Source organism: Phaethon lepturus, unplaced genomic scaffold (assembly GCF_000687285.1).
Source record: "Phaethon lepturus isolate BGI_N335 unplaced genomic scaffold, ASM68728v1 scaffold6638, whole genome shotgun sequence".
Classification (NCBI taxonomy): domain Eukaryota; kingdom Metazoa; phylum Chordata; class Aves; order Phaethontiformes; family Phaethontidae; genus Phaethon; species Phaethon lepturus.
The window spans coordinates 22,311-47,082 of record NW_010556811.1 but is presented as its reverse complement, the minus strand read 5'-3'; the positions used below and the strand labels follow the sequence as shown (position 1 = coordinate 47,082).

General features: G+C 40.6%; 1 protein-coding gene across 1 annotated transcript in view; it reads left to right on the top strand.

The window, feature by feature from the left end:
* The window catches only part of LOC104625038 (monofunctional C1-tetrahydrofolate synthase, mitochondrial-like), a gene marked incomplete at both ends in the record, with an annotated part of 49,243 nt that overhangs the window by 7,324 nt on the left and 17,147 nt on the right, over window positions 1–24,772 (top strand). The window contains 7 exons of the mRNA XM_010292565.1: window positions 3,169–3,342; window positions 11,990–12,126; window positions 13,346–13,392; window positions 15,716–15,823; window positions 16,724–16,798; window positions 19,666–19,768; window positions 23,969–24,045. Coding sequence (XP_010290867.1) covers window positions 3,169–3,342; window positions 11,990–12,126; window positions 13,346–13,392; window positions 15,716–15,823; window positions 16,724–16,798; window positions 19,666–19,768; window positions 23,969–24,045 — 721 coding nt within the window. The remainder of the gene's footprint in view (window positions 1–3,168; window positions 3,343–11,989; window positions 12,127–13,345; window positions 13,393–15,715; window positions 15,824–16,723; window positions 16,799–19,665; window positions 19,769–23,968; window positions 24,046–24,772) is intronic.

The following is a 24,772-nucleotide window of genomic DNA, read 5'->3' as shown; positions in this document are numbered from 1 at the left end:
GGGGGCATAAGAGGGAAGAAATGCTTGAACTTTTCCTGGGCCAGCATGTAACATTTCTAGAATTTAAGCCTGAAAAATCTATCCTTACATAACACAGTTAAAAGGTAGATTAAAGCATGTGATGTCATGAGTGTGATGGTGAAAAAACTCTCAAAAAAAGTATTCCCAACCCTCTCTATGATATTGAGTGTTTACTACATAAATATTTACATAATTATATATAATGGCATCTAATATAACCAGTAATAGGGCTTCCATTTATTTGATAACTCTATAGCTTTAGGTCTTTTTTTCTTTTAAACGTAAAAATAACTCATCAGATGGAAAGTATCCTGCCATAAAATGTAATCTTACAGTAATACACCACATTGTGTGGAAACAGATGTGGAGTTTTCATTGAAAATGAGGCAAAGCTGCTTAAGCACTAAAACTAGGAACATCTGCTTTTTGATTTCTGTGAGATCTGGGTGTTAATTGAAGTATTTCCAAAGAAATTGGGAACGGAAAATATGCACTAAAAAAAATTCCGGCATGCAGGCTCAGTAGATATAGAGCCTTCCCCCATCTTTTAAATTTTCCTGTATTTTGTAAATTATGACTTACCATTGTCAGTGGTGGACCTTTTGCTTAACAATTCTCATTCATGCATAAGAACCAGTGTTTCACATTTCCAGCAATATTGAATAACATAACTTATTGAATAATTCTGATGTCTTCAATATAGAGACTATATTGTCGAACTAAAAGAGCTAGCTACAAATGTAGACCTCTAAATGCTAGTTATCATCAAATCTTTAACTTCCTGTGGCTTAGAAAATACTTTTACCAGAAATAATAAACTAGAGATAAACATTTCATAGGTGTTGTTTAGCCCCAGTAGTAGTTAAGGTATAAATGTCAATTCGTTGTGAAATTATGCTTTTTATCACTTCATTGCTTGTATCAGTGTGCAATCTGTCATTAAAGGGTTTCTAAGTTGTTAAAAGTCTAGTTGCCTTGAAGGTTCTTGAGGGAACTTCAGGTGGGAAAATGATGACAGCAATGGTTTCACCAATGGAGAACTGTTAGCATCCACTGTCAATTTTAATTGACTTCTAAAAATATTTGTAATTTATTTATTTAGAAATTCTTTACCTTTTAATTTATTCATAAGTGTACAGCTTGGTCAGTTTTGGTTCTTTCACTTTTTGCCAGTAGTGGTACCTGCAGGGTGGCAAAAGCCTCATTGTTTCCTCCAGAGCTCTGAGGGAGGGGTTTGTGGCCCAAGAGATGAGGGAAATAGGAAGGGCTGAGATTGCTGCAGGGAGTCTTGATAGTCTGGCCCAAGATTTGAAATAAAAGCTTCTGTCTTTTAGTAAAGAGGCTGATATATTTAGTAGGAGAAAAAAAAAAAGGCAAATGAACTTTCTATTCTATTAGTCTACATCCTTCTCCCCTTGCTGAATACATCAATTGTTTTAGTAGGAGAATAGTCACACTACAAATTTGCCTTGTTAAATCCTTAAGGGACCACACTGTCATGAACTTACCAATATTTTTCTGAGACTCATGTTGTTTTTATATGGAGAGTTCTGAATGAAAACTTTAAATATTCTTTGTCATGTGCTGTTTGTAAGCCACTCCATCTTGTGTTCTTGATACATTTTTATGGATAGTTGTGTTCGAAGAAACGCATAAGCCAAAGGTATATCCTTCTATGCAAGAGGATGCGCTTAGTATGTCTTTGAAAGAAACCAGATTCCAGGTTAGTATATGCAACAGAATGGTCTGCAACCCAACTGTTGAGTGCTGTGATTGTAGAGTAGCTTCTTGTCCTGTAGTACTGGATTATGTCAGTGTTTGGATGGATGCATTCTGGGTTCCACTTAGCTGCTGCAGGGTACAGAAGTGGGATACCTGAGAATTAGAATTGAATACTGGTCCCAGTTTAGGATATCCTCAAAGAATTGCAAGCAGTGAAATTGGCACAAACTGATCATTTGCTGGTGGATGCAGAACAGACGAAGTCCACACGTAGAGTTGAGATCTGGCAGTGGTTCTGTGCTCATCTGTGGACATTCGAGGTCTTGCAGGCTGTTTGAAAGTTCAGGACATTAGCTTTGATGCCATTGCCAGATTCTATCTTAAAAATATTGTAATCAACTGAAACTGCAGGAAGGAATTTAGCCTGATTAGTCTGAAAGTAATTAACCTCTTGGTAATTTTTTAACTTGCTTTTGTGGTGATGTGAGTAATTCAAAGCCAAAGGAGACAACTCCTCATATCTTGTGTGCTGGGCCCTGGACTTTACTGCCACGGGAGCTTGCAGCTGCTAAATGCTTATGTGAACATAAGGGGCAACTAGGTCAAGCTCACAAATGAAAAATCTATGAAGGAGTATTAAATCCAAAGACTCCAGGTGGTCTAGGTCAGGAATTGCAGATACAAGTGTCCCCCAGCCTTGCAGCGACCTCCTCTCAGGCAATTCTGCCATGTGTGCTTGCTCCATTCTAGTTCTCTTGCCTCAGATGCCACTTGCAAGTCCTCGCTGGAAATAGTTTATAGGCTCACTGGACTTCTGGCCGGAGCCCTGTGCATTGAACTCCTGCTCTGTGGCCGTTTTCAATGTAGCTGTGTTTTAGAAGTGCGTGAGCTGATCTTCAAATGCCTTCTTTCCGTTGGTGCCCTCATGGGGGAGTAGCGAGGCTTAGCTTGCTTGGCGGTACCCTCTGATGAAATGCGCTACACGCACAAGCGTCAGGCTTAGCTAATGTGTTCATCTGACTGTTGGCCAAGGAATGCATGCGCTTTTTAGTAAAGTGTATATGCTGAAATATACTGGGAGGGTGGGCAAGAAAAACAAAACCAGAAACATCCATTCCAGTGGGACGTGCTTGAGCATCCAGCAGACACGTCTCTAGCTTGATATGAAAGCATTACGTAATATTTGGAATCTGATTAAACGAGAGAACTCTGTGAAACTGTAGCAATTAACAAACACTGCACATGATTTTCAATATTATATTAGGTGTTAGCTAATATTTAGGTTTGGTTAATAAAATGTGAGAGAGGATTGAAAAACTGATTACAATAACCCCATTGTTGGAGTATTTGCTATTGTTTTGTGCTCTGTCGTCGACCACCTAAGCTGAGAGAAATCTCCTGGCTCCTATTTGTTTTCTTTTCCAGTGATATTGAGATTTCCCGAGCACAGCGTCCAAAAGCTGTTGATGTACTTGCCAAGGAGATAGGATTGCTTACAGATGAAATTGAGATCTATGGCCAAACCAAAGCCAAAGTACGTTTGTCCCTGCTGGAAAGGTTAAAGGATCAACCAGATGGAAAATATGTTCTAGTTGCTGGGTAAGAACGCACAGTAATGTCATTGATGTCCACCCTTTCCACTCATATTAATATAAACATGCAGCTTACATCTTTTTAATACACTGCACAAATAAGAACCCTGGATGTTTTTGGCTGTATGTTGCTCTCTTCTGAAAGCAAGCATTTTCTGAAATTTTTTGAAGCAACACAACTTTTCTTCCAAACTGTTATTACTGAAGTAAAGTATAGTTTTGTAAAAGGTAGTTTGTTCTAAGCTTCTTAAATGTTATCTGTTGGTGTGTGGAGCTTTTCTTACTGTTTTATCAGAATTTTAAATGTTTAGCTTGAATATTTAAGTCTGCATGTATTGTGCCTGTTTGTAAACAAACTTTAACAGAAGCTACATGCTAATCTGTTGATATTAACAACAAATACTTCTTTTATTGAAGAACAGATTACAAAGTTAAAAAAAGCCATGTTTTTTCTCTGAAATGTAGACATGTCTCCAGGCAGGCTTATCCTGCTCTCTGTTCCCACGATTACAGCAAATGCTATGCTCAGCCGGAGCAGGAATTAAGTGCTTCTCTTCTGAAGAGCTATGGGTTTTTTCTGCATTCAGTGACACAACATTTTTTCATTCACTTGGTTTGCTAAGTGGAAGCTTCTAATTGTGAACAAACATGAAAGTTTTCATTAATATTTAAATTGCAATGTGTTGTTTATATTCTGAATTAATCTGTATTGTTGCTTCCTTGTAAGTAAAACCAATCCAGTTTAAAATATAGCTTTAAGCTCATCCAGAAGGAGAAGGCTGTTCTTAGCTGCCTTGATCTACCAATTTCTCAGTCGGGGTGGTGTTTTGCAAACTGTTTGCTTTACTACCTTACTGTGGGGACAGCCTGGATTTCTGGCACTGTCTGAGTTGGAGTTGTTGTATACTGAGAGACCTGATGTTACGAAGCTGAGGCAGGCAAGTTATGAAGCTGTCTTCAAAGCTATGTAATCGAACTGTGGTGTGTAAAGATGTTCTTGGAGGGCATCGGAGCAGTTGTTTAAGATAAGGAGATGGTAGCTGGTTGAGCCTGGTTTCCTTCGGTAGAGTTTTATTTTGTATTTTGCTGCTTTGGAGAAAGAAAAGCAGATTCAACATTTGGCCGAGTTTGAAGAAAATTGCTACCATGTACTTTCAGGTTCATGTTGTCAACGACCTCAGCTGGGGACCATGCTGCAGGCTGTGTCGGGCTTCTCTAGCAGCAGAGTCTCACAGAAGCAGAGGTTATTTGAAAATGTCTGGAGGTGGAAGATAGCATGATGCAAAGCCCCATTCAGGTGGATTTCAGCTGTGTCAGATTGGATGCACCAGTGCTTACATTTCTTCACACTGCTTTGACTCCTAGTCTCCTTCAAGGAAGGTGCCTGGAGCAATTGCCGGAATGGTGTTTTGTTGGCACAGACAGAGTTGTATACACAGGGGGAAGTTTTGACTAGCAAGGTGAAACGCTGGCAACAAATAGGAAATTGTATCTTCTTAAGTTTATGTAACATGTATAAAGGCTTGAACTGCCTTTCACAAACAAAGGGCTGGGTTTGGTACCTACCCAACTTCATTATGCAGTAGGTTGCTATTTGTAACTGCTCTGAAGTCGTTGCATCTGGTGGGGTGAGTACAAACCTACATCTGCTGCACAAGGAGTGCTTGGCCACAGCGGCTGCAAGAGTGGGAACATTCTCTTCTGAAAGAGTTCAAAGTTTGACTTGGAAATATTGTACATATAAAATAGATATATAGCTTGTGTTTATGTGTTCTCAGCTGTTCTCATTTGCTGAAATGACTGTAGCAGACATTGATTTTAAGAAAAGTGGGGAACCGCATCTGGTGGGGAAATGTTCAGTACAATGAACACTGAATTACCACTCAAGTGTGGAAATCGGGGAGTGAAATAATATCCTTAGTTGCATTCTTCATCTTCTCCCTGCCAAGGCAAGGTCAACCAAAACCTGCCATTTGGATTATTATGTTTGTTCACAATAACCAAAGATATTTAGAAATTCTTTTAGAATGATGCAGTACAGGCTTTAGGAATAAGTTTTTAGTGCTTCAGGGGAAACATTTAAGATACATGCTTATACTTCAGGGTATTTGGTCTTATTGAAATATTAATTATGTATAGTGTGAACTGTTCATATGTGAAGGGAGTGAAAAGTGTGTGTGTATTCAAGAAGCTGCAAAATCTCCAACCGCCGTCCATGATGCAGCCAGTGATGTTTGTGCCTGTAATTCCACAATCGGATTTAAATGTTTCATGATGTCTAAGAATTTATTTCTGATGTGCTAGAGCCCAGACTTGTTGTTCTGAATAGCAAAATGCAACCAAAGGTACCTTTTTATCTCTAAGGATAGCTGTATTTATGACTTTTTAAAAAGTTGCTACTAACTGGAAAGTCTTCTTTGCACTTTCTGAATGCACACAAATATGCCTACATCAATGCATACTTTGTATGCTGAAAAATCGGAGTTTGATAACAGATCATGTCACCCAAAAATAGAATGAAGACTTTATTTCTTCATAACTTACATTTTCTTTTGTGTGGAGAGCATTCTTTTCACTGTTTTTCATGCTCATTTTGTGTGTGTCTGTGTGTGACTTGTTACAAGGCTCGGTGTTTGACTTGTAATAGGGTTAGTGTTAAGACACTTTGGGGTCAGAGCCATGAGTAGCTCTGGGGTAGTAGCTCTGTAGCTCTTGGGCATCAACTGCCTGTATACAGGCTTTTAATGCACTAATAACATATCCTGCAACATAGGTTTTTAATTCAAACTGCCTCCCAATAACTGCAAGCTGAGAGCATGCAAATGAACGAAACGTGCATGACCTAGTAGTTAAGTTTAGTGCCCAGGGTAACTTAATCATGCGTTCAAGCATGTAGATGGCATATTCGTAAACACAATATGAAACTACGTCTAACATTTGTTAGACTCTGTGTGTGTTCCAGCATTTGGTTTTTGAATGCTCTGGTGCTGTGGCTTTTACCAGTTAATTCCAGAAACTTGTTCACTTCAAAAATGCAAGCTGAGGAATAATAGAATATGGAAAAATTACGACATAAAATGCTTTTTTTAGTAAGAAGTGTGTTGGATTTTGAGTGCTGGAAAATTTAAAATCAGTACTTTTCACCTGACATTAATAGATTGTTTTGTGATGAACTACCTTCTCGGTAAGATAAAAATGGAGGGAAATAAATACTAACTTAATGCTTGTACAAGCTGCATGATGGTAAATATCTTAGGGACTGAATTTTCAGATTTGGAATTGTATTTTGCTTCTAATGGGTACATATTGGATTGTATTTCTGTTAACTGTATTTCTTGGGCCACAAGGTGCTTAGAAGAAAAGAAAAATGGTAGATACAAAAAAGAGGAAAGATACAGGGAAGAATAAGTGGGGAAAATACCACTGTGTTGATGCACTGAAACATCTGACAGTCCAAAGCAGAGTCATGACTGAGACAGTTTGTCATGTACATGTCATTGCACAGGTCCTGGTTGGAATTGTCTTGGATGGGCCTTCATCGGTTTTTGAGAGTTTGTAGTTGTGAATTCCTCAGCCTGTTCCTGGCTTTGTTCATTTATTTTAGCTGCACAGTGATCATTGTGCTTTTGGAATTGGAAGCTCCAGTCCCATTTTGAGGATGCCACTGCAATGGTGTCATAATCTCACCTTGATGAAGTGACAGGAGTTGCAACTGTGCTCAAAAATAAATTTCTGACAGTCATAATCTCGGACGGGAGATGCATGTAGGCGAGGATGTCATTTATAGGAACTCAATTGCCCATGCCCTCCATTGCTAGACTTTGCAGGTTTCCGTGTCGATCACAGGAATGGTGAACTCCTTAAAAATCTTTGAAATTGCTGATACTGACAATTTGAAGACGGGAAATTTCAGAGAGGAGAATTGTCGCATATCCAGTAAAGTTCTCGCTGGAGTCACAGCGGCTGGGGTAGCTGCGAGGAGGTTACAGCTGGTGCAGTGTATCATCTCACTGTTTGTTTATTTTCTCTTTGGGAGACCTCATGTAGCTTTCCCACAGAAACAGCTCCACTGTAAGCTAATGTGATGTATAACAAACAAACAAAAAGTCTGCATATTCTTATCTTTGTTTTGATATACATAAAGAGAGAAGGCTTTCCAATGTTATGGAAAACTTACTTTGCCAAGGAGCTGGTGACTGCTTGGTACGTGGCAAAGAAGCTTTAAGTAGGAAAATGACTGTGGGGTTTCTGTGTTTAGATTGAAAACATATTAAATTTGAAGAATGCAAATGGGCGTAAAAGTCTCTTGAAGTTCATTAAAATTTACTGTATTTTAAAGGGTCTTTTTTTCTAGATTTGCATAAGGTCAAAACACAGCATTGCACAATTGAGCTAAAGTTAGCCCAATATTGGCAGTAGTAATTTTATACTCATGTGAGCGAGTGACCGAAGTTGCAACAGTGTAGGCTCAGTAGTGTAGCCAGCAAAAACATCCCAATGTCCACAAAACAGATTAAATGGATTATTTTGTTTATAAAAACTCATCAAAGTGGGCCAGGTACAAAAGGGGAAATATTTAAAATAGGCTTTCTAAGGAAATTATTAGAATAGAAATCTCTTAATTTTGGGGGGAGGAGAGGGATGTGGTGGGGTTTTTTGTTATGTCTTTTTTTTTTTTAACTAATATTTAAAACTGAGATTCTGGTAACTACTGAAACTATTAAATAACTGCTTTAGATCTTAAGGTTTATCCTGTAGTCTCCTGGCTGCTGAGAATCAAAGATGTCCTGCCAGGGTGTCTCACATAAGATGAGAAGTTGGGGGTAGGTGAGTGAATTGGCTAGACCAGTCTGGCCTCACTGAATAGTGTGATTTGCAGAGTCGTCACGTTTTGTTAATTCTGTTAGACGGAAAGAGACTGAAAAGTCAGGTTCCTGGTTTTGATTTCTCAGAGGTTTGTGCCTATTCTTACCTGCAGCAGCGGATGAGGCTTCTTGGGAGAGTGTCACCCAAGTGCTGTTTATGGAAGTCCGGTTACTGGTTTTCTTGCTCCATCACAGCTGCCTTGAGACATTTTGAGCATTTAGATACTCATCTGAGTAACTCTAGTTCCAGGAAAACTAAGGATCACAGGGCTTCTCAGAAAGGAGAGAACAGACTAAAATGAACAAGCCCATCTAAGGAACATGTTGAAAGTGGAGGCTGTTAAAGCCAAGAAGATTTGATGAAGTCAAGGTCCTGCCTGCAAAGACATGTCCGTTTACTGCTGCAAACCATTGTGTGCTTGCATGAGTGCACTGGTAAAATTAAGCTTGCCCTAGTTCATTTTTACCCTTGCTTTGGTGGAGGCTGGCTCTCCCAGAGTGCCACATTCTCAGTAAGAATGTGGCTGGTGCAGAGTATCAATGTACAGCAGAGGCAAGATCTGTTCCTCCCAGTTTGATCAACGAGCAATGGTGCGTTTCTCTCTTTGTTCTCTGGAAAAGTGTCTTTCTCATAGAAATTCCCAATGCTTTCTGGCTCATTTTACATACTCATTTTAGAACAGGCCAGCCGGGTTACCAGAGCATTTTAGTAATGTGGCGCTTGATTGTGTGTATCTTCTGCGACAAGTAGATACTATTTTTCATGCAACTGCCAACATACCTTCTGGTTATTAATTTGTCAACTCCAGTTTCCTTCCCTTTACTGAAGAGTAGGCTGCATCTTTGATTTTGCTTGTTTCATAAGAGTTGTAAAGAGTTTCTGTGCTGCTGTGCATGCCAGGTCAGCCTTCCGCCATGTTTTGAGCTGTACATGAGTAAATGACCTAGTGATGGTGTCTCTGAATTCTCTTGAATGTGAACTTCAAGTATCTGATGTTCAGAAATAGGGGTAACCTATTCCTAAGAGGAAGCAATGCGAATACAAGTTGTTCTGTTAACAGTGCAGATGTTGTGTGCACTGAGTTTTTGGGATTTGTGGGAAGTCCTTTACTGGTAATTTCCAGTAAACAGTTATAGGTGTCTTTTTCATAGCAGAATAGTTTGGGTTTTGGTGGGTTTTTGTGTTTATTCTGTTGTTGATGGTGTTTTAAATATCAATAGCTTAAAGAGTTATTATCTTGTTAAGTCCTTGAGTGCAGTAATGCCTCAAGATTACTTATATATTCTTTAAATCTGGCTCTAACGCACAGGAATAAGAGGATCAAGTAAATGAGATTCGGGCAATAGACAAAAGTGAATGAGACGGTGGGAGAACAAGGGGCAAGGAGAAACCATGCTAATCATGATTCGAATGGGTTTTGCGCAACCAGTGTTAGAACAAGGAGTCAGGAGGGTGCAACTGGTAGTGAAAGTGAGTTAACCTGGCTGTGGTGCTCTGAAAGAAGCATCTTTGTACAAAAGTAAGGTTCCTGGCACGAAATGGAGGTGGCAGAAACAGTGGTGGGACAATCAGAAACTATCATTGTAGCAACAGTAAAACCGGGAGGGCTCGCTGCTCTAACAATGTACAGATTAAAAAGTATCCGTTCAGGAGCTGCAAACATGAAAGTGAAAGAAATGAAGTAGTGTTCTGTGCTCCTCAGTAGATCAGAAGGAAGTAAGAAAGTGTAGTATGGATAGAAAGATGATAAGGACCAAAACTGCTTTTGAGAGTAGATAAAATGGATTCTTCTCAGGATGTGCTCTAAATCTTCCACCTTTTGTTGGCTCTACATCGTTGTTTTGCAAAAAATCTGTGAATTCTCTTCTAAGTGAAGGGAGTGTGGCTCTAGCAAGGCGGGATGACGAATATTGATGATGCTTTAGAATCTGATGATTTGCAAACATGATGTTACAAACATGGAAAAAGTGACTAAAAAGGAATGCCCAAATTAAGTAACCCATGTACTATATGGTCATATTAGAGTAGTTCAAAGCTATCAGTAGACAAAGTACTATTTCTGAAGCGTCTCAGTTCAGGGAATCTCTTAGAGATGTAACAAATCCCATTGATTCCGTGGAACTTGAGTTAAAACATTACTTTTCTGCATAGGAAAATTCTTTCCTAGAACAGCATAGGAGTTGTTAATTTGGCTTGCCTCCTATTGCCCAAATTTTTGTAGGCATACCTAACAAAGGCTTCTTTTTTTAACAAAAAGCCTAGGATTGGATGGTGATGTAAAAGATATATTTGAGACAAGTTAATGTTTTTCATGTGTTTATATTTTTGGGGACAAAGCGGGGTTTCTGTCAATCTGTGTACTAACTGAACTAAGCTGAATCTTAAAGGCAAGGAGGCAACACGAATTTTGCCTTGCATTTGGCACTTGTAGTAATGTTTTTATGCCGTTTGAATTGTGATCTGAGGATAGCACTATCTTAGAACAACTACTATTTGGGAAAGGAGGTGTTTCTAATTACAGCTAAATGTTTTAGCTCAAGTTTTGAAGAGGTCATAGGATAAGGGTTCCCCTTTGACTAGGATGCGTGTGCATACTTGTATTTCCTTGGGAATGAACATTAGTTCTTGATGTCAGCTTCACTAAGGTACTTGCTTCTCTGCAGGTAGTGAAGGCAGCAAAGATATGAATGGTTACACTTTGCCAAAGTGGAAAAAGGACTGGGGCTTTCTTCTTTTGCCGGACAGAACGAAAAATGCTATGCCTCAAATAAATCATTTGAATGCATTTTGGAGACATGAGATGTGTTCACACTTTAAGGAATTTAAAGGGGAAAAAAAAAAAGGGGGGGGGGAAACCCCCAGTACCCTCACACACACTTTTAACATGGATCATAAACAAATGTGCTGACCTTGAAGTAGGGAGGACATCACTTAAACTGAGGTCTCTCTCATTCACAGAAGGCTGATGAAGTTTTCTACTTGCAAAATCATCTGTCATTGTCCCTTCATTAAAGGGACAAGAATAGAGTCTTTGAGTGGAGGTTAGAGTCTCTGATTTGAGACTGCATGTCTTTCTAAAATTCTGTCCTGGATCAATGATGGTCTAGGTGTGGGAGTTGTAGCATGAGGTTTCTGAGCTTTTGTATGGGAGGTCAGACTGTGGTTGTAATTGTCCCTCAGCATCCTTAAATCTGCAAAAATACCACGCAACATAAGTATACAATAAAATAATTTTCAGTTGCACGAAGTGACTTTTGTGTCCTGTTTTATTTGAAAAGCAGTTGATCTGTCATTGTTGAGGGTTATGATGACATGGAAGCTGGAGAGGGATAGCTGAGCTCTACAAACAGAAGTGTTGGTTATTTAATTTAAAATATTCTATTATTTCATTCAAAGTTTGAGCAGTGGGAATAAAACATCTCATGCATTACTACAGAAAAGTATTAATACATGCTCAGAGTATCTTGATGGATGGTTTGTTAATGAAATTGGTGAGACTTTTGTGCTGTAATAAAAATGTCTAAATTCAAGATATTCTTTTTAGAACTTTTGCCAAAATAATCTTCTCTTTTTCTGCTATCATAGTAAATTGAAGACACATGTATATTAGCATTCCAGCTTGAGCTAGGGGCTAACACTGTGGCAGTATTTTTGTGGAGCTAAAGTAATCTTATTGAAATTTACTGTACAAATATCCTTCGTTGAAATCAAAAGCTGTAAGTTCTGATATCGTTAGCCAGGCTGACATCGGCAAAGAATGTGATTAATCTTTTTTCTTGTTTTGCTAGAATAACCCCTACACCCCTAGGAGAGGGGAAAAGCACAGTCACAATTGGTCTCGTTCAGGCGCTTACTGCACACCTTAACATTAATTCCTTTGCTTGTCTGAGACAACCTTCCCAAGGACCTACTTTTGGAGTTAAAGGTACATTCAGATTAAAAGGAAATAATGTGCGCTTTTTGCCTTTTTTTGTCTTTTATAATGCCTTAGTTACTTCATTATCTCAGTGGATTGTCCTAATGGTAGTATACTGGATTTTTTGATAAGTATATAACTAATAGATAAAGGTTTCTTCCCATGCAAGGTTCATATCTATGTTTGTATACTTAACGTGTATTGATAATGCAGATAAAGCCCAAACATAACGAAGGGCATGGGAATGTGTTATCCAGGAGCAGTTTTGTGCGAGTACACACCCTTCCAGTGACTCCTCTGCTTGGAGACTCTCTAAAGATGTCTCTAAATGTTACTGTTTAATCCTTCCTTGAGAAGGAGTCCTAAATCCAGTCGTATTGATTGGAAATATCCAAGCTAAGGAAGTTGGCAGTTATGCGTATGGTTCAACTGTGTCTGCATCATATATTTGGCTAGGTCTGAACCTTTTCTTTCTGTTCTTCTGAGTTTTTGCCCCTAATCGTGGGCCACTGCCTTTTGCCTAGAAACCCTTTAAGAGCTTGAGGGCCAGGTAAGAGCCAGCCAGAGTTCAAGCCTATCTTCAATGCTGGTAGAAAGTAATGCAATCTTTTTTTTGCCATTTCTCAGCTGAGATTGGTGCCTAACTGGGCAAGCACTCCCCATCTGCTCTACTTTGCTTTGCTGAAGTTTAAGTTAACAAGTTTGATTTCAGCTGGAAGGCTCCTGGTGCTTGGTGCTTCTCGGCCAAGACTGGTGCATGTGAGTGCTTTAATCTCTCCACTCAACTTGTGCATAGGCTACAGCAAACTCCTTTGCCTGTACCCTGAGAGGCAGTGGGGAAGGAGCGCTCAGGCAAGGGTGTGAAGGTTTCATTCCGAAGCAGTGCTTGCTCGTGACTGCTACATCTTTCCCCCAACAGCTGCATGTGCATGACTGTGTCCTAAATCTGGGCAGAGCAGAGGGTAGCCCTTATGTAGCCAAAGTCTGGGCCAGCCATCATGTATAGCCTTTCATTTCAGATCAAGAATTCCCCTTTTACTGCCTGCTGAAAGAAGTCAGCAAGGTTTAAGGAAATCCTGTTTATTTGGGTGCATCATTGATCCCCTAATAGAAATCAAAATGCTGAGAAATGTGTCACCAACACTGTATGTTTCACTGTGTGTGTTTAAGGGTGGTTGTTCTTCAAAACCAGTGTGGGTCTGATGTCACCATGTGCTTTCCTGTGCAGGTGGAGCAGCCGGCGGTGGTTACGCTCAAGTGATTCCCATGGAGGAGGTGAGACAGCGGGGGAGGCAGCAAGTCCCTGTCCCTCTGGAAGGGGTGGGCAGGCAGAGGTGGCCACTGCAGCACTTGGTCGGTGACGATGGTCTGCCTGGAGAATTGAGGTGGTCCTTGCCATCTCCACATGGTCCTTGCCATCTCCACATGCCCGTTGTGTGACGTGGAGGTGCTGCAGAGTGGGGGTGCAAAAATGTTGCACAGATACTGCACATATTTGTAATATCTCAGCTATCCTTCTGATGCTTCGGAAGAAAGCCTGCTATCCACACGTAACCTAAAAGACAAAGAGCTGTCTACTGCTATTTTTTTCCTTTTACATCCACATCAATAGATAGAGAATCAAAAGAGAATGAGAAAGCATTACTTTTCTGGTGGAGCAGAAAAAGGCAGGAAGGCCCAGGGCTGGTGGGTTGAGGAAATTTCTTTTTCAAATGTAGATTTAATATTTCTTTTTAGCAGAAGTCACCGAGTGTGGTGAAATGAACTTGTTTTTAGCCAGACTGATCCTCCTGTGGTAGTGTGAGACATGCCCAGAGTACTGTGGAGGGGTGAATAGCACAACTTTTGCTAGATAGTAAAAGCAAGATGATTTGGCTCAACAGCAGTGGTGAAACAGAGGAGTCTGCTGTGAAAAATTGTTTGTCACAGGTGCCGGCTGTTGGGGAGCTGCAGGGGCTGGGGCAGCGGGACAGCCCCAGGCATGGGGCACCTCCGTGGGGCTGGGCCGAGGCCAGGCTGGGCCATGGGCCTGCGGGTGGGCCTGTCTTGGTGGGGCCCGTGGCTGGGCAGGGCTGTGGGGAACTGGAGACCGGCCCTGCTGCGGCATTGCTGGGGCAGGGGCTGACAGCCCTGGGGGGTTGACATGGGGTCCTGGGCCATGGGGAGCCCCGGGGGGCCGGGCAGGGACAGTCAGAGCTGGTGGTGCCCCCGGGGCCCCAGCCCTGTCGAAGTGCAAGAATTGTTTTCTTACCTCTAAGTTAATCTGCAGCTTTCCCCTACCCACAAGCAAACAGATTTCTGTTGAAGGTGGCGTCGTCCCTCGCTCTCTTCGAGGGCTTCTGAAAATCGCGTGCCAGCTTTGGAAGGAGCCGGCTGGGTGCACGCTTTCAAAATACTCTGACTGTGAAAATAGCGATACCCCGAGCGAGCGTGCACCCTTGCCTAGCAAACATTCCCGCTGTAAAGCTACGTGACCCACGCGTCTATGGACAGGCGGGGCCAAGGGCAGAGATGAAATGCGGCCCCGTGTGTAGTGTTTCTTGTCGGCTGGCTGCTGCCATCCGAGCAGGCTGCCCTCCTCAGCCGCCCTCCCTTGTCCTCAGCAGGCTTAGCTGTGCGCCCAGGGGCTTCAGCATGCTGTAGCCGGCAGCAGGGTTTTGTGCTGGTTTGCAGAGTGTGAAACAGTAAAGCAGATGCTCTGGGCAGTGGGGCACGTAAGGATAGTATGGCTAAGCTTATGCATATATTCGCAGTGCTGCTTCGGAAGTGCACGATGGTTTCACCCCAAAAGGGTCTAATTTAGAGCTCAAGAAAACCACTCCGTGGCCCGAACTGGTGAAGTACCACCTTGAAAGCGTACAGCTTGTCCGAGCCGAGCCCGAAGGTAGCACTTAGTTACGGGTTTGACCCCCGGTTGCACGTGAGCGTGAGCACGGCCGAGGGCTCCTGCCGGTGGCTGCCGGTGCCCCTCTGCGGTCAGTGCTGCAGCACGCTTAGAACTGGCCTTCCGCCTCCTTCTGTCAGAGGTAGGCAAAAAAAATACGGTACCTACGTAGCACAAGTCCTAATTTAATCTAAACTGCTGATCTCAGATTCTTCCACGAAACTTTGTTGGACGAGCTTTGTATTGGCGAAGTTCGTGCCTCATCAGCTACGGGCCGTCCTCCCGCGGCCAGCAGAAAGCTGGCGTACACCCCCGAAGCCAGCACCCACGCTGCGCCCCAAGGGGTTCGGCAGAAACGCGCACCTCTGGTCCAGGTCAATTAGTAAACACTGTCAGTAAGCTGATCTAGTGTTAATGATGTGGAACCGCAGCCCTGGGCTTTTCATTCTTGGATCATTTAGCAAAGAATAAAGATGTCTGTGGCTTGCTTTGGCTAAACTAAGGGTAGTTTTACCATGTTTTACTTGGGTGAAAACAAGTCCTTCATATAGCTTGGTGTATTTTCAGCCCGATAATATTTCATCTACGCTGACAGGTGGAGTTGAGCTGCAACCTCAAGGAGATAGCAAGGATTGTTGCTGCTAATCTGTCTGAGATTAATAAATTGAATTAAATAGTTTCTTATAAAAAGATTTTATTGTTTTCACCTTCTAGTTCAATCTTCATTTGACGGGAGATATTCATGCTATAACTGCTGCAAATAATTTGCTGGCTGCTGCTATTGATTCTAGGATCTTGCATGAGAATACTCAATCTGATAAGGTGAGAATTGTTTTCTGGTATCCGCATGACATTTTTTTCTCTTCATTTTTTCAATAAACTGCATTTCAAAGCAAAATAAGTTGATTATGTTTTTATATTGTCACCACGTGAACAGAAACTATTGCTGAAGCCATTCTATGTTCTGCTGGGAAATTTTGCTTATAGAATGTATTTTTCTGGCAAATAGCTGTCATAGTTTTTAAGATGAGGATCTTATGCCCAGGGCATTGTCAACTATTTCAGATTGTACTAAATAGTCTAATAAAAGATGTTTTCTCTATATATAATCCTATTCTAATTTGAATATTCCTTTTAAAGGTAAAAATTGCATGTGATGTATTGAGGGGTACGATCTACCTTAAAAAGAAGGGATTGTGGGGAAAATAAACTAGATCCTCTTCCCTCCTTTAACTCTGTTGTGACGTTAACACAAATGGTAACTCGAGTCTTTAAAGGGAAAAGAGAAAGTAAGGGCGGGAGCCTCCTGTTTTTTGTCTATGGTGTTAAAACTGAGCAGGGTTGTCATAGCCCCTTTACTTGGTATGACGCAAAAGTGCATTTAGGCCAGTTTGCAAATGATGGTTATAGTTTGAATAATTTGGACCTTGGTTAAAGTTTTAAAGGGTTCCCAATTTTAAAAATAATACATTTTTTTTTGGTGAAACATAGAAACACAGTAATTTTGGTAATTGGATTTAGACTGTTAAATCATAGGCATTGCTCAAAAGCCTACCACCTTCTCAGAATTTTTTTTAAATTGCTAACTAGAAGTCCACAACTTATGTGGTTGGGAAATTCTTACTGAAATTAGTCTGCATAAAATAAAAACACCGGCTTTTTATTTAACTATTTCCTGGTTGTAACTTTTTCTTTCATTAACTTCTTGTGTATTTTTTCTAGGCTTTGTATAACAGACTGGTTCCAGTAGTTAATGGCATGAGAGGATTTTCTGCTATTCAGCTTGCCCGTCTGAGAGTAAGTGTAGTCTCTCTTCAGTTACAGTATCTCAGTATCTCTTCATAAAACATACACTCTTACACAACTTGTTTAAAATTATTCGATGTATGGGAACGAGTTTTATAAACCTCCCTCATGAATTTATCAAGTCCAGGCTTTTTTCTGAAAGCATCATCCTTGAAGTAATAGGAGGTCTGGGTCTGATATTATTTTCATAACCAACATTTTTGCTATTCTTTTATTCTGAAATAAACCAATAATGTTTTTAAATGCTCTGTATTTCCTGATGAAATATTAACGTTAGAGTTTTTACAATGCTTTTCCTATTACGGTAAAGTCACATTTGAAAGCTCACATTCTTTGGTTTTGCAATATTTTCTTGTTTTGAAAGTTTATTATAGAATATACTTCTGGGGTTTTGTTGATGTAAATTTCACTGTGTTCTTCCTTTGAGAGGTAGAAGTACATTTGTGTGCATAGTATATTTTTGCATCCCATCTTGCTTCCTGAATGCTTCCAGAAGTGCTTCCTGAGCAATTCACATAGGAGTGACGTATCTGGATTTGAGGCTGCCATTCTGATAAATACCTAGAGGGCAACACAGTCCACTAGCTTAGGGGAAGGAGAATATGAGCCCCTTGAATATGACCCTTAAGGACAGCTTCAGTCTTCTGTGTCCAGTTCCCTGTTTGTTGTTGGCTTTTGAGTCCTGACCGGTGTTTCAGAGTCACCAGATGACAATGGATAGCTGTCAAGCATGGACTTGGAATTGGGGGGTGGAAAGGAAGATAGAGGTAATACCAGCTTCAGTTAAAAAAATAAATAGTTTCTCATAACCTTTTAAGCTTTTGCACTGCTCATTTGAACGCCAGTAAACTAAAATGTGGGTGATGCCTGCTTGACTCTGTGGCAGAGTAGATCTCAGAATTTTCCATCAGAACTTTGGAGTATTTTCGTTTTGTTCTTGTTTCCAGTGCGTGTAGGGTAACAGGTAGGGCAAGAGGGGGAGCGTTTTGGTTATTTGGGACATACCAACTATCTCTGCAGTTGAAATTGATTTCTCTCTCTTCCCATGAGCTGCAACTCAGTAAAAAAAAAATTTGTCTCTATAACATTCAAATACATGCATCATAATTTCCAGCATAACTGAATTATTTTGCTGTGAATTATGTTTAGTATAATTATTCCTTATAACTAAAAAAAAATCAAATGTGAAAAAGTATCTTTACTGTTTTTTCAAAAGAGGAATATTGACATTGAATCTCCTTCCTTACATGTGTGGTTTGGACTTGTAATTACAGAAGGTCCCATGCGAATTTTTTTTCTTTTCAAACTCCTTGTCTAGTGTCGGGAGCTACCTTTCTCATTCCCCTGCTCCTCAGCTTTTTTCTCTTTTTCCCAGTAATTATTAGCCTAAGACCTCCTTATCTTACCTCCTCTCTTTAGCTGTTTCTATCCCAGTCTTTCCTTTGTCTCCTGTCCCACATCAGCTCTGCATCTTACTTCCTCCCATCAGCATCCAGATCAGTCAGCTTTTTTCTGAGACCCTGGAAGAGGTAGGCTGCTTCCTTTGCAGTCCCATTGCCCAGCCCTCCTTGCAGCAGTTGAAAGTTATAAAATGACTGAAAATTTTGCTGTCAACCCTCTGTGGCAAAATGCTCTGGAAAAATGTATCTGGGCAAATGCTGGATTCCCCAGGCAGGAGGGATGAGCACTGAACTCTGACTGCCATCCCCCAGTAGAAGATGCTCGTGGGATATTGCTCCTTTCTCAATCTGCCTATTTTCATAGAATTTGTAAGAAACTATCCCCCAACTATGTCAAATTGGCCAACAGAGTACAAAAATCTGGGTAGGGTTTTTCTGGATAGAAAAAAGGACTGGCAGTTGAGGACATAAGCCTTTCTTCATTAAAACTGGGCTGAAAAGTCTTAGGAGTACCAGGTGTCAAAACCTACAAGCTGTTCTCAACAGTTTTTTGCCCTTCTCAGTACAGTGGAAAATGCCCCACTGCCTGCATCGGGATTTGAAAGCGGCCCTCACGGTCTGAGAGACCAATCCTCAGAAAGGAGCATCATGAAAACAGTTTTAATACTCTCAAAACGAGACCAATCCTCAGAAAGGAGCATCATGAAAACAGTTTTAAAACTCTCAGTCATCTAGAAATGACTGTTGGTTTAAATAGGGAAGTAACTGGTAGCTGTTTGACATTGAATATTTGTAGTCTTTCAGATTTGCTTTATTTTTAATCCTGAAGTGTAAGCACATTGGTTAATTCCCTGAGGAATGCTTTCTAATGCCAGAGAAAATTAAGATTTTTTTTTTTTTAAGACTAAGTTCTTAAACACAGTTTTCTGTCTGTGTTTATGTAGATTCACCTAAAAAAAGGTGGTGGTGCTGAAATAGTGAATCCATAAAAGCCAGGAGGTATTGGCTCATCTGTTATAAGTGACTGAGTTTATTGATGATGGGCTTTTAAAGGAGAAGTTTTTATTTCATTCAAAGATGATTCAGGCAAGACAATGCATGGGTCTTTCAAAGATGTCCACAAACTAGAGCAAGCAATTAATTATCTTTTTACTAGTAAATGATAATGTTGAATTTTCTCTTTGATTTTCAGTAAGAGTCTCTTCTGTGTAAGAAAGAGATTGTTAATTTAATTGCCTATGAGTATTTCTCCCTTTTTGTTTTGTTTCTCCATCTGCATTTGCCCCTATTTTAGTTACAGGTGTTTTCCTATGTGTTTGATTTTTTTAAATAGTTTTGGTCCTGACATGCTTCTTTCCAAAATGCTTGCTGAAAGTGTGGTTGATAAGCCAGAGCAGCTATACCTTTTGAAGCAAAAAAAGCCACTTTATTGCATTTCTTTAACTTGTTTTTGTGTAGAGGCTGGGAATAAACAAGACTGATCCTGGGACTTTAACAGAAGAAGAGATCAGCAAATTTGCGCGCCTTGATATTGACCCATCTACCATAACATGGCAAAGAGGTACATAGTCAGAAAGCCTCACTTCAGCTTGGATTTAATCATAACTTATTTCCTAATTTGCTTCATTTTACCTGAATCAGAGCTGTTTCTGCTCTCTGACTGTAAGAACAACCCATTTGCCAGTGGGAAGTGTAGGGGCATAACAAATTTGGGTGCAGTATGTTGCTCTAAACTTGGTGAAATATCTGCAGTAACTCAAGAGACTTTGCTAGTATTCTGAAAGGTGGGTTGCTCTGATAGTTTAAGTATGTCCCTTGTCTCTCTCACATTAGATAATACATCTTAAAACATATGAAAACAGCTTTTTTATGCATTTTACAGACCTTATCCCTTCTTTTCTTTACTATGACTATTATGGTTTTAGATTATTTGTACTTACTCTACTTGATTTTGGTCCCTCATCCTCTCCCGCTCAGCAGTCTGGGTAGCTCAGAGACTAACTAGGCCTCGGGGATTACGTCTTTTTCCTATTTTTAAACTGTCTTGAGTTGTTTGCTTTGTTAGGAAGAAGAGGTGAAAGATGTGGTGTGGTTTCGACTATGGGTGCCAAGAAAACCAATATCCACTCAAATTCCCCTTTGCATTTTCCCATTCTAGTGCTGGGTTAATTTTTAGTGTTTACCTCAACTCCTGTATCTCTCCTTTTCTTTTTTAAGCAAGTAAACTCTGCATCAAATTTTGAGCTAAATTCCATTGGATTTTATTTGCTTCCTAAGTTCTTAAATAATAACCAAATAACCAATAACCAAAGTTATTAGTTCAAAATCATTGTTAAATGGAAGGTATTGTGATGCTCAGAGAAAGAAGGTGAATCTGTTGAGAAGTGAGGAGTCTTGGCTGTGCTTTACTGTGCCCTTTGTGTGCATGTCATCTCAGACTTGGGATATTTTTCTCAAGATAATATTGGGGGTTGTGACATAAGATGCTTTTTATTAGTCACACAGTATGTCTACATGGAAGAGACCTGTATTAGGATGAAGGGGTAATATAAATATTTAGTGTAATACAACCCACCATTTTTATCAGCACTGGTTTGGGAGGAGGCAACATTACTTCAACAGCTGTTAACCTCAAGTGAGTTATTTAATTCATCTCAAAGAATGTTAGTGAAATACGAATGTACATCCTACAGGGTTAAAAATTACAGAAAAAAAGTGGGTTTAGGAATGTTTTAGATAACTTGGGAGATGTTTTATTTGAGACTGTTTCTGCAATCCATATGTCTGTGAAGCTTGTTACATACCAAGGAATTTGTAGGGCAGAAGAGAAAGCTATCAGATTGTCTGAAAATTAATTTTAGTTAGGACCTGTTTCCTTAGAAGTGTCACAAGCTTAAAGTTCATTGTCATCTTATACTAACTTGAACAGGTACAACATACTGAAAAGAAGGAAAACTTCCCCCTACTTACCCTTCCCCTGGTGTTCGAGATCCTGTTTGTATCTCGAGAGGATAAGGAAGCAGATACATTAAACCTAACACTTGGTTGAACTTAAACTTTCCTGAAACGTTTACTTAGGGTAAGGAAGAGGGAAAATTTGGAGAAGGAAAAATTGCTTCTGTGGCAAAAAAAAAAATTTATTTTACTACTTCTAAGTGCAGCTATTTCAGTCTTCCTGGAGAATGAATTCTGACCATGGTGAGAAAGCCAGCGTATCCTGATAACCAGAAAGAGTTGCAGGGGTAGTTATAATTTCATGGAAAGGGTCTTCAGGTTACCTGATTTCACTAGGAAGGGCCGGATAAAAAGCAGCCCACTGGCTGTCCAGCCTGGTGGGAAGGCAAGTTCCTGCTCTCAGCAGTGCCTGGGTGGGCGGGAAAGACATACAGGTCTGCTTAAGGCTGCTCGTGAGACTGAGCTTCCTAGGAGGTAAGTTTGTGCTTGAGAGATCGTCTTGCCATATGGCTTCATGGTGGCATATGGTACCACAGCTTGGTATGAGGCTACTGCTTCCATCTACTGGGCTCTGTTCTGCAATTTCTGGCGGTACTGTAGTATTTTAGAGTGTGACTGTATATAAATAGAAACCAGACTGAGTTAACCTTGCACCATCCCTTCAATGGAATTCTTGAAGAAATTAGGGACCTAAATACCATGTAGTGGGAAAAAGGCACATATGGTATTTACAACAGCCCCATGTGAAATGCCCAAGAAGGGGAAGCAGCTTAAACCTTGCTTTTCTCCCAGCTCACTCACAACCCTGAACTGGGGCTGTGTAGGGTTGAGATTCAAAGTCCCTTTTGTTCTTGGGTTAATTATGCTGTCCTTTTCTATACAGACAAATTTGTTAATCTCCAAAAGCACCAGGAAAAGCAGTCACTTCACTGACCTTCAGTACAGACAACTTCTCTGGAGGATCCTTTATTCTCTGCTTCTAAATGAACATGGCTGAAATCTACATCCAGCAGAGGATTGACTTGATTGCCAAGCTAGAGGCTGAACTGATCAAGAGTATCACAGAATCACTGAGGTTGGAAAAGACCTTTAAGATCATCAAGTCCAACCATTAACCCAACACCACCATGCCCACTAAACCATGTCCTGAAGTGCCTCGTCTACATGTATTTTGAACACTTCCAGTGATGGTGACTCCACCACCTCCCTGGGCAGCCTGTTCCAATGCTTGACCACTCTCTCCGTAAAGAGATTTTTCCTAATATGCATTCTAAACCTTCCCTTGCTAAACTTGAGGCCATTTCCTCTTGTTCTGTCACTAGTTACTTGGGAGAAGAGACCAACACTCACCTCACCACAACCCCCTTTCAGGTAGTTGTAGAGAGCGACGAGGTCTCCCCTCAGCCTTCTCTTCTCCAGACTAAACAACCCCAGTTCCCTCAGCCGCTCCTCATAAGAATTGTTCTCTAGACCCCTCACCAGCTTCGTTGCCCTTCTCTGGACATGCTCCAGCACCTCAACATCCTTCTTGTGAGGGGCCCAAAACTGAACACGGTATTCGAGGTGCGGCCTCACCAGTGCCGAGTACAGGGGCACGATCACTTCCCTACTCCTGCTGGCCACACTATTTCTGACACAGGCCAGGACACTGTTGGCCGCCTTGGCCACCTGGGCACACTGTCGGCTCATGTTCAGCCGGCTGTCAACTGGCACCCCCGGGTCCTTTTCTGCCGGGCAGCTCTCCAGCCACTCCTCCCCAAGCCTGCAGCGTTGCATGGGGTTGTTGTGACCGAAGTGCACATTGGCCTCATTAAACTTCATATAATTGATCTCAAACGAGTACCTTCCACCCTTTCTTTTAGGGTTGGTGCAAATTGAAATATTTGCAGGGCTAAAGTGCCCATAAGAAAGAGGGAGCCTGTTTTTGCATTCTGTAGGGGTTGCCATTCCTGGAAAGGAGAGGTCTTGGAGTTTGGTCTCATTTTCTAACAAACAGAAACATTCTCCTAGTGTTTCTTCCTAAGAAACATCCTGATCAGTTCTCAGCAGTTGAGAGAGCTCTTCACTTATTCTCAGTCTTTCCATTTCGTTCCTGCAAACATTTGAAGTTGAGTGTTGTCAGTGCAGAATTGGAGGACTTGGCTTGCAATGATTGTTAGTGAAGTTAGCAATTCCGCAGGATGGTTTGGACATGCCCTTGCAACACCAAAAGTGTTTCCAGGTTAGAAATACAATTGTCTGAAATTGAAGTTGTGTTAAATAGCAGATGGTTGATCTTGGCAGTTGAAAAAAAAGTCCTTTGAATGCTGTGCAACTAAATGTGGAGTTAGTTACTGTGATGTGCAAGAAAGTGACTTGTCTGGAAGAACCAATCTGACAACATAATCATCCTTTAAAAGAGAAACAGACCAACTTTAACCTACATCATGCAATCTTAAAATCAATTCTTAACAAGCCAATGATGAAGCAAATGATTTGAAGTAGGTCTGAGGTGCATTGTATCTACTAGGACAGGTTTTTCTTATGTAGGTAAAATATTAATTTGTGTGTTAGAATATTAAGAATCTGTTAGCTTCAAATACTGTTCAGGGAAATTGTATTTGAGTTATTTCAACCTGTCATCTAATAGTATCAAGTAGAAGGGAGAAACCAAGTCAGTGCTAATGCTAACATGCAGGAGTGTGGCTGTCTTGTTACACTGTTCAAGCAGCTGAATCTTAAATGTATAACAACAGGTATGCCTGGAAAAACCCAGACCCCCGAGTCCTTGTTAACATGTTTTGCTTTTGCTATTCCCTTATTTCAGTGGTGGATACAAATGACAGATTCCTGCGCAAAATAACAGTTGGGCAGGCAAATACAGAGAAAGGATTTGCCCGTCAGGTATGTAAAGGCACTTAATATGTCTCATTCTGGATGGACTTTGCTTTACAGGCTAAGAGATGTTTCTGCAGTTCTTTCAGCATACTTCTTTGAGTTGCAATGCCAACATCTGTTGCTGTTGTGTAGTATTCTTGCAGTGAAACTCATTTTGTTAACGAGTAACTGAGTCTGGAGTTTCAGAAACAGAAACCAATGCATGTTGCACAATGTGTTGAAAGCACTTGAAAAAATTGCATATGTTAGGTGTTCAACATTGTCATCCTATGAGTATAAAAGGTGCCCTTATGGTCTCACAAGGTTAGTTTGTATGATTTTTCTTACTTCTTTAAAGTCCTTCAAAGTAAGGACACCTTCCACTAGAAGTGCTTGCTTGTTTTGGTTTTGAATACATGGGGTAGAGACTTTTCTGTCTATAACTTACAGAAAACTCAGTATTAGCTAATATCATCCTGATAATGGACTGGGATTGCAAAATATTATATTTGGTATGTCAGTTCGTTCAGTGCTTGAGATGTTTCTTTATGTTTAGATTTGAAACATAGATTATGTTTCAGTGACTCAAGGTGATTATTAGCTTTGAGCCAGGTTTTGCCAGCCTTATTGTGCTGCATTTTACCACTGTGCTGCTGACTTAAAAGTGGCCTGTTTTATTATAGAGTACTAGTTAACTATGGCTGTCAAATGTTGCTTCTGTACTGTTTTGGCTAAAATGACCTTGATGCTTTCA